Genomic DNA, 11,354 nt, shown 5'->3' with positions numbered 1-11,354 from the left:
CACACACACACACACACACACACACACACACGAGCATTGGAGTTACATACAAGTACCATTAAGCCCGCTCTTCTATTTATGTGTATAGGTGTTTTGTCTACATGCATGTCTGTGCACTATACATGTGCCTAGTGCCCACAGTAGCCAGAAGGGGGTGTCAGTATCCATAGGGCTGGAGGTATAGACAGTTGAGAGCTGTCATGTGGGTGCTGGGAATTGAACCTGGGTCCTCCGGAAGAGCTGCCAGTGCTCTTAAACCTCTGAGCCATCTCTCCAGATCTTTGCTCACATTTTTACATAGATGCTAGGGGATCTACATTCTGGTCCTGATGTTTGCAAAGTAAACCCCGAATCATCTCCCCACCCTGTCCCCTTTCCTCCTCCTCCTCTATCTTCTTCTCCATTACTTTTTTATGGTTGTGAGCCTAGCCTTTAACGGCTGAGCTATCTCTCCAGCCCAGCTTTTTTAAAGATTTGATTTGCCGGGCAGTGGTGGCGCACGCCTTTAATCTCAGCGCTTGGGAGGCAGAGACAGGCAGATTTCTGAGTTCAAGGCCAGCCTGGTCTACAAAGTGAGTTCTAGGACAGTCAGGGCTATACAGAGAAACTCTGTCTCGAAAAGCCAAAAAAAAAAAAAAAAAAAAAAAGATTTGATTTTATGAGTGTTTTTCCTCCATACACACAGGTGCATCATATATGTGCCTGGTGCTTGTGGAGGCCAGAAGTGGGCATCAGTTCCCCTAGAACTGAAGTTACAGATGGTTGTGAGCCAACATGTAGGTGCTAAGGACCATTTTTCTGGAAAAAGCAGTGCTCTTGACTGTTCAGCTCTCTTCAGCAGCCAATTTTTATTCATTACTATGGCAATGCTCAATACATAGCTATGTCCTCAGTTTCTATTGGATGAACTGTTCTTAGTGCTGTCAGGAGAACTACAAACCATCAAAGGAAAGTGTGGTGGTGCACACCTTTAACCCTAACACTGCAGGGGCAGAGATGGGGATTTCTTGAGTTTGAGGCCAAACTGGTAATTATAGTGCATTCCAGGCCAGTCCTGGTTACGTGATGAGACCTAGTCTCATAATAAATGGTGAAAAGAAAAAGCTAGCTATGATGTAGCACACACCTTTAATCCTAGCATTCAGGAGACAGAGGAAGGGGGCATCTTTGAGTTCAAAGCCAGCTTAGCTTGGTCTACAGAGTGAGTTCCAGGACAGCCAGGGAAAGAGACCCTGTCTTGGGGGGGGGGGGGGGGGAGGAAGTATTTGGTATTTGGTATATTTTTCTTCTAGCTTTCTAAAAATCTGAACCCATGAACTTAATCTCATCGAAGTCTTCTTTGCTGCCTGTCCTTTCATAAAATAAGTGAACAGCTCTGAAGGTGGGACGGGGTGGAGTCTAGTCAGGGTAAAGAGAGTGAGCAGCTCTGAAGGTGGAGAGGGTCAGAGTCGTAGTCATGCAGACCCTGACCTACGTCCATAGTACCGGGAGGGGGTAGTTTGAAAACTGCTGCTGCAAACATTTCTTCACCCACCCACCCCTCTCAAAACCAGAGACCCAAATCTGTGTTTCTGTTTCTTTTAGAGAATTCTCATGTATCCCATGTGGGTGCTGGGAATTGAACCTGCGTCCGTCCTCTGGAAGCACAGCCAGTGCTCTTAACTTCTGAGCCATCCCTCCAGACCCTATGGCCTAGGTTTTTTTGTGTAAACACTGGTTGGTTGCAAACTGAATCTGATCCAAACTGGACTCAGAGTCACAGAGCTGGCTCCATCTGCCTCTGCCTTCCAGTCCTGGGATTAAAGGGCCAGCCCCTCTGCCTGGGGGGCATGGGATTTATGTGCAGCTGGGGATTGCACCAGGGCTTTATGCTTGCCAGGCAAGCACTCTAGCAACTGAGGTGGATCTTAGTCAATCTGTTTTTGTTTTTGTTTTTTTTTTTCTTTTTCTAAAAGAGATTCTTCCCAGGGCAGTGGTGGCATATGCCCTTAATCCCAGCACTTGGGAGGCAGAGGCAGGCAGATTTCTGAGTTTGAGGCCAGCCTGGTCTACAGAGTTCCAGGACTGCCAGGAGTTTCTTCTAGGTGTTCCTCATCTCCGATGGACCCCTGGACCAAACAAAAACAAGACTGCTCTCCCCTATATAGGTGCAGACGACGATGCGTGAAAACTTGGCCACCGTCGAGGGGAACTTTGCCAGCATTGATGCTCGGATGAAGAGGCTGGGAAAGTGAGCGCCAGTGGGAGCTGGGGAGCGGGGATGACCCTTGCCCCCAGCTTTGTCAGACACTTCCACAGGGTCACTCACAGTCCCAACCCACCTGACAAGGGTTCTTCTTGCATGTGGGGTACACACCCTCCCAACAAATAGAGTGGGAGCTGGGGACTCTTACTGGATGAGGTTGTGGGCCCAGCCACATGCAGTTCATGTCCAGTAAGTGCTTTGCCTGCTGTGGGAGAGAGAGGACTGGATCCTGTCCTCTAACATCTCTGGCTGAGTCTAATACTGTACAACTGTCTCTGACCATTAAATGCTGTTGTACCGTGGAGCCTCTGCTGTGTTTCCTGGATTTCGGAGAGGCAGCACTGACAGACGTGCGTAACGTTAACAGTCTAAGCCACACTCTTATGAGACTATTTCAGCTGTAATCTGTTCTTACCGAAGAGCTAAATAATAAAATGAGTACAGAGCCAGAACCAGAGTTTCAAAATATTCTCATCTGTTAAATTAAGAGTGTCTCCCATAGAAAAGCAGTGGAGGCCCCACAGGGCAAGTACAAAACAGAATGAAAACTCCCAAGGGTCTTGTCTTTACAAAAAAAAGGCAGGAGGCAGCCCCTGGACAGCTGGTCATGCTGGCCGCTCCGGCTGGACCACGCTGCATAATCCCCAGTGGCATCGTCACAACGTCTCTGAGCGCTTGATGGGGGAGAAGGGCCAGTGTAGTGTGTATGGAGGAGAGATCCAAAGTCCTCTTGGCCCCCTTTTCATATCCCAGAGGGAAGCAGAGGGAGGGAACCTGGCTACACTTGGAAACGAGGCTATGTGTTTCGGTCCTGGGGATAGGGTAAGAGGGGGTCTGTGCTTTGAGCAACCTGAGCCAGAGGCAGAGGGGTGCTAGTGGGGTGCGGGGAGATGCATGATGCTTATTGCTCTGTACCTTTCACTGGGAAGGAGGGCAGCAGCCAACAGTAGCTCACAGGTTTGTAAACTGAGCCTGCTGGCTTTAAGAAGGGAGGCAATGAAGTCGAATTAAATATAAAAGAGTCATTTGTGCAAAAATAACTTAAACAAATAAAAGACCTGGGGAAGGGGTGTTCCCCTTAGCGCCTGATGGGGAGGGGGCCATATACCACCCCCCCAGGCCTCTTCAGTGACATGGCTTTGGGGGGGAGGGGGTGAGCTTCCCTACCCCCTGCAATGGCTCAGGATGGGATTTGTAGGGGAAGGGGTTGCGTTTGTGCTCTGAGTGGGGAGTTGTGCCCCACCCACTGTCCACAGGTGCATGTGGCTGGCAGGGGCTCCCAAGGCTCAGCACTCAGCTCTCCCCAGTCAGGGTCAGATTCCAGCTCCAGGTATGGCTGCTACGGGGCCAGTTTCCTCCTCTTATTTTTGGCAGGACGTCCAGGGCGAGCCCGGGGAGGCAGAGGGACAGCTGCCTGTACAAGAGAAGTGAAAGAAGTGATCAGTTAGCTGAGGTGACAGGAGTCCTCCCCACCAGGCTAACCTTCCATTCTAGGCTTGCCGCCTCTTGTGCCTCTAACCCCCACACCCATCCTGGCCACACTTACTCGCGTTGTAGGGCTGGGTTCCAAGGTAACATCCTGGCGGGAGCTGCTGCTGTTCCGGGCGGGGCTGCAATAAGGGCACAGATGATCAGGAACAGCTCCCAAGCACCAGGTGAATTTCAGAAGGCTGGGTGAGAGACTTTCTACATTTGGATAGTAAAGGCACAATGTCCTTATTCATATTCAAGTATCTGCCATTTTTGAAAAGCAAGCCACTATTTGGGACCAGGGGTATATATGGTTCAGTAGTACAACACTTGGCTTAACATGCACAGGCCCTGGGTTGATCCCTAATACCACAGAAACAAATGGCACGACGTGGACACTTTTCTAGTCCCAACAAATAGGTGGCACAGGGTGGGCCTCACACTCACTTGTATTTTCTCCTCCGGCCACGACGAGACTTTCTGACTATCCCCGGGGGCACCTGAGGAAAGATGGACAGCATGTGTGGAAAAGGAACACCGTGCACTCAAGCCCAGTGCCTGAACCTTGCATTAGGACACCTACCTTAAGGTCCTCAGAATGAGGCCCAGGAAGGGGTGGATCCTTGGGCTCAGCACCCCCTTCAGCTAGCTCCCCATTATGCTGCCAATGGTGAGTCCTTCTTGGGGACCGTTCCATTTGTCCATTGAAGCCACCACGCGTCCCCCACTTGAGTGCTAGCCGGCCAGGCTCTCGGCGGCTGCCCGGCTTTCGGCCTCTGCCTGGCCTGGTCTCACCGTTAATGCCCCTAAGTCCCCCTCCTCCCCTCCGGCCCCGTTTCCCTGACCCCCTCCCAGTGAGCAGCTCAGGGACTGGGGGGTCAGGAGAAGCATGGGGTGGGGCTAAGGCACTGAGGGGAGGCCGGGCAGGCTCCGGTTCCAGGGCTGAGGCAGGACTCTCGGGGGGCAGACAGGGGGCGTCTGGCTGCTCTGGAGGGATCTGTTGGCAAAAACATCTCTATTTCAACCACAGTCCTCTGTACTCAGAAAACCTTCCCAGGTTTAGGAAATACTTTCTTCCTGACAGAGACCCATCCTCTTACCTGGAGACTCTGTAGCAGGCAGGCTAGGGGACTAGAAGCCTCTGACAGGGTGGGAGGCGCTCCCCCCCCAGGGAGGAGCTGCAGCCCTAACTGGCTGGAAAGAAGAGGGCCAGGAGGCTGCAACAGGCTGGGGAGGGCTCCAGGGCTGCTGGCTAGTGAAGACAGCTCACCTGCTGAGGAATGATACATAAGAGTCTCTCCTTCCCAGGCTAAGCGGACCCACTCTCTTCAGGGTTACCCAGTGGTCAGAGGAAACTTCCAGTTTTGACTGCTTGTCTCATGCCACTCACCCAGCAGGCTGGCACTCAGCAGAGGGCTAAGAAGTTGGGGTCTCCCTGAGTTGGAGGGGGCCTTGCCCAGAGAGGAGGCCCCCGGGTCAGTAGTTGCCGTGGTGACACTGGAGGTAGGTGGTCCAGGTTGGGGGGCACTCAGGACACAGGGCTAAGACGAAGAATGGATATAGCGTGTGTGAAGTGTCTGACAGGCGTACAGTACCTCCACATGCACTGTCTGACGAACACTGGGTGCAGTAGCGGCGCTCCCTTCTTGTACCCACCCCACCCCAGCCAAGACTGAATATTCCCCAGAGAAAAGCCAGCCTGATTTAGTTCTTAGTCTGCCCCACCAGCTCATACCCTGGGTCTTACCTGGGGGGGTGTCCCCGAGGGGGGATCCAGGCTGGCAGCCAGCAGCGCAGAATTTAAAGCTATGAGGGTGGGTGGGGCTGAAAGTGGGGGGAATAGTAGGGGGGGCAGGTCTCCCAAACCTGAAAATGGCTCCCCATTTGGACCCCCAGCTCCCTCTGCAGAGCCTTCCCCATCCCCAGCTGTGGGGCCCAGGGCCAACAGGGGCAGAAATGAGGCAAGGAGATTGCTGGGGGGTGCAGAAGGAGGGGGAAGGAGGTCGGAAGGGGGTGGTGAAAGCAGAGAAGCCACCAAGAGTGAAGGCCCTTCGGGCTCGCCTGGGGCTGAGGGAGGGCCAGGCCCCCCTGGTGGGGGCAGCAGGGGCTCAGGAGGAGGCTGTCCTCCCCCTGCCAGCACACCAAATAAACTGTGGCTAAGGAATGGAGAAGGGGGGGGCTGCCCCAGACTCAGAGGGAGAGGCAAGGCCCCCAGCATCCCTGGGAAGCCAGCTCCACTGAGAGCCAGGCCCTGCTCAGGGCTGGGGAAAGGGAAAGCTTCCCCAGCAGCCAAGGGAGGCAGAGGGCAGGCGGGGCCTGCCCCCATCCCCAACCCACCAGACGGGCTTTGAAGCGCGGGGCTGGGGACCACGGGGGCTTTGGAGGCAGCTGGTGGGGCAGGGGCACCTGTAAGAAAAAACAAACTCAGCTCCGGGAAAGCCCTCTTCCTGGCACCCACAGAACCCAACCTCTCCAACCCACTGGAGTGCCCTCCTAACTACCCCTCCCCGCCTCCTGCACCCCGCATGGCTGTAAGGCTGAGCTTAGAAGCCCATGACACTCATACCTGGCACACTGCTGAGGCTGCCACTGGTGGTCCCAGGCAGAGAGGGCTGAATGGGGTGCCTGGGCTGGGGAGGGCTCCCTGAGGAGAGGGCTGGGGGAGGAGGAAGGTGTGCATCTGACCCCAAAAGGTTAAAGCTTCCATCCGAGTGGGAAGGGCCAGGGGTGGGGAGTCCCAGTAGGGACAGCACAGAGGGGAGGATAGGCTGGGATGGCTCTGGGAGAGGAAAGGGCTGAGGGACAGCAGGGGCCCGAGGACGGCTCCGTCTAGGGGTCTGAGGGCCTCCCGCTTCTAGCAACCGCAAGACAGTTGGGGGCCGGCGAGGCCGCCTCTGAGAGGGACGGGGTGATGCGTGGGCAGCTGAGGGTGCCTGGGCACGGGGCCTTCGGCCCTGTAAAGTGCTGGGAGGGGGAGGGGGCAGCTGGGCCTTGGCTGCTGCAGAGAGCAGACTGCTAGCAACGAATGGGGGTGCCCCAGGCCCCTCCACGGCGGGGGCCCCTCCCAAGGATCCCAGGACCAAGGGCAGGTGCATAGTGGCTGAAGACACTGGTGGCTGAGTGGCAGGACCAGGGGGACCAGGGGGACCAGGGAGATTATTGCTTGGGGGCAGGGGAGGAGGTGTTAAGGCATCACTACAGTGGAAGAGAGGGGAGTCTGAAGGTGGTGAAGAGGAGGCGTGAGGGGCTGGAGGAGAGCCCAGGTCAGAGGGTACCAGGTTGGATCGGAGGGAAGCCCCCCAGTTGTAGGAGGGGGCATTGAGGCTGATAGCAGGTGGGGGAGGTGGGGCTGGAGAGGGAGCATTGCCTCTTGGGAGGAAACAAGGGCTGCTGCTGCCTGCAGAGGGAACTGGATCAGGAAGCCGGGGTGGTGGGAAGAGCCCTGCAGGGCCTGTCAGAGGGGGGAAGGCCTGGGGAACGGAAGGTGGGTCTTGGGGAATGGAGCCAGGACCCCCGTTAAGTGGAGTTGTAGGAGGAGCTCGACAAGGAGGGCGGACAGAGGGGGGCCCTGGGGACACAGTGTGGAAAATCTGGGGGCTTGCTCCCTCTCCTGCAATAAATGAGAAGTCAAGGGTCAGCTTGTGGGTCCGTCCCTGCCATGAATGCTGTCTTCTCCAGTCCCAACGCCCACAAGTCACAACCATGTCCTTTCTCACCAAGCTGTCCCCACTGACGACACCCTGGGCCTGCCTTCTCAGATCGGCTCCCCCACCATCCACCTTCCAGGCCCCCCAGGTTTCCCCCATTTTTCTCTAAAGTGGCAGAAAAACTCACCAGGAGAAGAGTGTGAGCAGGTGGTCTCCATGCTGCGGTACAGAGTTGCCATGGCAACAGCTTTCCGCCTGTGGTTGCACAGCTTGGTCATGTCCTCCTCTGATGCAGGCCCCACCCCAGCCCCACCCGGGGTCACCGGGGCCAGAGGGTCAAAGTTGAAAACCTGTAAGGTAGGAAGCATGGACAGGGACAGTGAGAGTGGTCAGTAACTGGCTTAGGCATGGAGTCTCTGGCACCCCCGCAGCTCTGACCTTGGGTACATTAAGTGGACACTCCAGACCGCACTTGCAGGTCCCATCGCTGAGGAGGTAGCTACGGGTTTGCTCCAGAGAAGACAGCTCTGTGCCACTTGGGCTGGGAAAGAACGGGGTCACAAGGATGGGGTTAATCTCAGCCGATCTGGAGACCCTCCCTAAAGGACAGTACATGCTTTCCTGGGAAGGGCAAGGCGGAAAGGAGGTGGGAAGACACAGAGTGAGTGGATCCAGAGACGCAGAGATGAAGAGAGCAACAAGGTGCCAGGAACCACAGCTCTGAGAGGAGGGGCGAGGGGACAAAAACTCTGAAAAGCCGTACCTGATATAGTACACAGCACCTTCTCGCACACAGCGCTGCCACCCGATGGGGACAGAAGTGGCCGCAGGGCCCCCAGCTCTGTCTGCTGCACTGCTCTCATTGCCTCCATTCATTGTGTGTGATGAGCTCCCCTGTGCCTGACAACACAGACATCCATGTGGGCACGAGGAGGGTTAGACCGGGCTGGGTACCTAAGGGAGAGTTCTGTCATACCACCATGATGGCTACCTGAACATTTCTGCAAACATTGTGGGATCCAGTCTAAAGCCGGGGCCACCAGCTTAGCCCACACCTGCAATACAAGAAAGGAGAAGGGCCTCTCAATCTACTAACTCAAGAACCACCACAGCCCAGAGCACTCAAGGAAAGGACCATAAATAACATGACGTAGTGCCTGCAAGGACCTCAGGGATCTGCTGGCCATGGCCACAACGGTCCCCTCCAAGCCCAATCCCTAGAGACCAGAGGAGTTCAGCACCTCAACTCCCAAGGACCACAAAACCATACCCGAATTTCTTGACATGAAGGCCTAGTTCCCTTTGTCTAGGCACAGAAGATTTCAACAAGGAGTGTGGGCAAATTCCCATAATGCCAGGCCACTAGGAAGTTTCCCAGTGTCTGGCCACTGCTGTGCCCTCCCCCAGGAAGATCATATAAAAAGTACAGATTGCCCCACAGGTCACCAAGCAATTGCCCAACTGCTTGGCAGGGTAGTGCCAGCTGAAACCCCCCCATGCCCACTCCATCCAACATTCTCGGATCTAATTCATTTGGACCTCCAAAGAGGCTGGAGCCAGATCTCCGTCTTCCTCCAGGACCCTGAGAGCTCCTGGTCCTCTCAAGCCGACGAAAAGGGGATTCATAATCCCCCACTGGCTTCCAATTAACAACAAGAAGCATTCCCTGACATGAAGGGACGGCCCTTAGACCTGCAAGTACCCCTCACCAACCTCACCATCGCTCCCGCCGCACACTGACGGCTTCCAAACTTTCCCTCTCATAACAAGGCGCCCTGTCACCCAGACTGCTTCCTTCAGCTTGGGGAGGAGGGGAAGGCAGGCGCACGAAGTAGGAAGGAACTTGGGGAGAGGGCGGGCGGAGGGTGGGCGAAGCACTGAAGGGAGGGAGGTCAGGAAGGCAGAAGTCAGGCACTTGGGGGGAGAAACGGCGGGGGCAGGTGAGGGTGCGGGGCTGTGGATGGGGCCGGGGAAAGGGGCCGAAAGGACGCGGAGGGGGCAGAGGGTAGGGACAGAAGGGGAGGAGAGAGAAGGGAGGGGGAGGGGCGGGGGGGCCGGGCCCCGCACTCACCGCGGCCCATGGTTCGGCTGGCCCCGCCCTGCGCAGTCGCGGCCCAGAGGGTGAGTGGGAGGGGGTGGGAGGTGGGTCGGTGGAGCCCGAGCCTCCGGTACGGCCCCGGCCGGTCTTAGCAGGAAGCGCCGCCGCCGCCGCCGCCGCCGCCGCCGCCGCGGATCACCGAGCGGCCTCCCGCGCATGCGCCATAGGGGCCAGGGGCAGCCCTGGGGATTCCGTTCCCAGAAGGCACCGCGCAGGCTGCTACCGCCGCCGCCGTCGCTGCCGCCGCCACCGCCGCCGCCGCTGCCGGGACGGGAGAGGGGCGGGGCCGGGCCCCCGCCCAGCGGACAGCAGCGAGCCAACAGGAGGGGACGCAGTGCGCATGCGGGAGCGCGCCTACCCCTCCCCCACAACCCCCCATTAATCCCCAAGAGAACAAACACCCCACGCGGCCCCCCCCGCCCTCCGCGGAAGGATCTGGGCCTCTTCCCAGGCCACTGGTGGCCAATCCCAATCCTCCCTCGGGAGGGGCCCCTTCCGAAGCCACAATCTGTTGGGGGAGTCAGGAATGTCAGGTCCGGGAGGGGCCAGCCCTAAAAGATGAAAGTCGCGACTTGCCCTGCCCCGCCCCAAAGGCTTCCCGGGTAGTGTGCAGAGACTTGACCCGCCTCTCCAGGTCAACATGTCACAACACGACCTCAGCCTGTCAAGTCACATGACCTCTGCCTGTCACTGACAACCTGGTCTGTCTTTAGGCCAGGAGAGACCATCTGGTCCAACCCACCCCCCACCTCTACTAACAGAAGGGGAAATGAAGGTCTGGAGCGAAGGAGCCGCCTGGCCAAGGACCTGTCACTGTCGCACCATCCAATAGCAACCGGTTTTGGTTCAGTTTCTACTTAGGCAAACTCTGGCTTGCCCCTCTGAGTCTACGACAGACTATGTAATAGGCCACCACATGGCCTCTGTTTTCATGGCACAAAACAAAACAAAACAAAAAAACGTTTTGCAAGATGTCTTTACTTTTACTCAAGTTTTCTCCACAGTGCTGCTTTTACCTTTATCGTTGTTTAATTTACAAATGAGTAAGGTAGAATCCTTGGACAAATTAAACTAGAATCTGTGTTTCCTCTGATGACCCAGTCCAGGGCATTCATGCGTTCAAGTGCATGCACGTCCCAGTCTCTACAGTAGGTCGTGAACTCAGCTAGAGGCAAGAGGCCAGCTCCTCAGCAGGGAGTCACAGGGCTCGCTATCTCCCAGGACAAGGGTGGGTACTGGGCTTAGTGTCGGGCGTAAGAGCATCACACAAAGCAGGGGTGGGATAAGGAGGCAGCAGTCTCCACTCTATAAAGAACTTCAATTCTGGCACGTAATGGACGGTTCAGAAACAAGCGTTAAAGGTGCCTCTCTGAGAGAAGCGGGTGGACGATCAAGGAACTGCCAGTACCTCAGTCTTTGGGACGCATTAGAAGGCGAAAGGTGGAGGAGATCTCTTAAAAGACTCGAGGAGATGTCAATCCAGGTGAACACATTGGAAACTTTAAAGAGGTTCAAGAGCCCGGTGCCCATTAGCTGGGAGGGGCCAGGGAAAATGGGAGTCTTTCATGGAGGAGTAAGTTAAAGGTGATGGGAGGTGGGCAGACAAGTTCAGGAAGGACAGCCGTTGGGGCCGTTGGACACTGGGCGCTGGCGCTCCGCCCTCTTTCCTCTCTCCCCCATGCCCCCCTCCGCACCTCCCACCACCATCGATGTCGCCTGCGCGTGCGCGCGCGGACACCGGTTGCCAAACATTGCATCATCCCCGCCCCCCCATCCCCTCCCTCGCCGCACTCTCCTCCGCGCGCGCGCATGACTCACTCACCTCCTCCGCGAAGCCTCGTGACCCAAAGCCACTTCCGGGTCCGAGACAACGTAGACTCTCGAGCCAGAGGGC

The 11,354-nt window shown here is 56.5% G+C and overlaps 2 protein-coding genes across 9 annotated transcripts in view; one reads left to right on the top strand and one right to left on the bottom strand.

Moving 5' to 3' along the window:
* Dctn2 (dynactin subunit 2) overlaps positions 1-2,549 on the top strand; it is a 16,604-nt gene extending 14,055 nt beyond the window's left edge. For all 3 annotated transcript variants that reach the window (XM_021204856.2, XM_021204855.2, XM_021204854.2), the window contains one exon: positions 2,148-2,549. In XM_021204856.2, the coding sequence (XP_021060515.1) occupies positions 2,148-2,234 (87 nt within the window). In that variant the 3' untranslated portion in view covers positions 2,235-2,549. The remainder of the gene's footprint in view (positions 1-2,147) is intronic.
* A 149-nt stretch (positions 2,550-2,698) lies between these two features.
* Positions 2,699-11,326, bottom strand: Mbd6 (methyl-CpG binding domain protein 6). 6 transcript variants are annotated; one of them, XM_029542543.1, is made up of 13 exons: positions 11,283-11,326; positions 8,354-8,417; positions 8,126-8,262; positions 7,801-7,903; positions 7,550-7,712; positions 6,282-7,325; positions 5,463-6,121; positions 5,106-5,256; positions 4,816-4,988; positions 4,299-4,715; positions 4,163-4,215; positions 3,792-3,855; positions 2,699-3,659 (listed from the first exon to the last, which is right to left on the bottom strand). In XM_029542543.1, the coding sequence occupies exons 3-13, from the start codon at positions 8,236-8,238 to the stop codon at positions 3,585-3,587; spliced, it is 3,015 nt and encodes a 1,004-aa protein (XP_029398403.1). In that variant the 5' UTR covers positions 8,239-8,262; positions 8,354-8,417; positions 11,283-11,326; the 3' UTR covers positions 2,699-3,584. The 6 variants fall into 6 exon arrangements, with proteins under 6 accessions (XP_029398403.1, XP_021060824.1, XP_029398401.1 ...); XM_021205165.1 differs by lacking the exon at positions 11,283-11,326 and adding an exon at positions 9,434-9,737 and having other exon boundaries at positions 4,299-4,712; positions 4,816-4,985; XM_029542541.1 differs by lacking the exon at positions 11,283-11,326 and adding an exon at positions 9,434-9,568.
* Between the last annotated feature and the right edge of the window lie 28 nt (positions 11,327-11,354).

The sequence above is a fragment of the Mus pahari genome, chromosome 9 (genome assembly GCF_900095145.1).
Source record: "Mus pahari chromosome 9, PAHARI_EIJ_v1.1, whole genome shotgun sequence".
NCBI lineage: Eukaryota > Metazoa > Chordata > Mammalia > Rodentia > Muridae > Mus > Mus pahari.
This window is presented reverse-complemented; position numbering and strand designations above follow the sequence as displayed.

Coding starts and splice junctions, on each gene's coding strand:
- Mbd6 (XM_029542543.1), bottom strand. CDS start 8,238: ATGAATGGAGGCAATGAGAGCAGTGCAGCAGACAGAGCTGGGGGCCCT. Junction 7,713..7,800: donor GTCCACTTAATGTACCCAAG/GTCAGAGCTGCG, acceptor CCTACCTTACAG/GTTTTCAACTTTGACCCTCT. Junction 6,122..6,281: donor CAGCCTCAGCAGTGTGCCAG/GTATGAGTGTCA, acceptor TTTTTCTTACAG/GTGCCCCTGCCCCACCAGCT.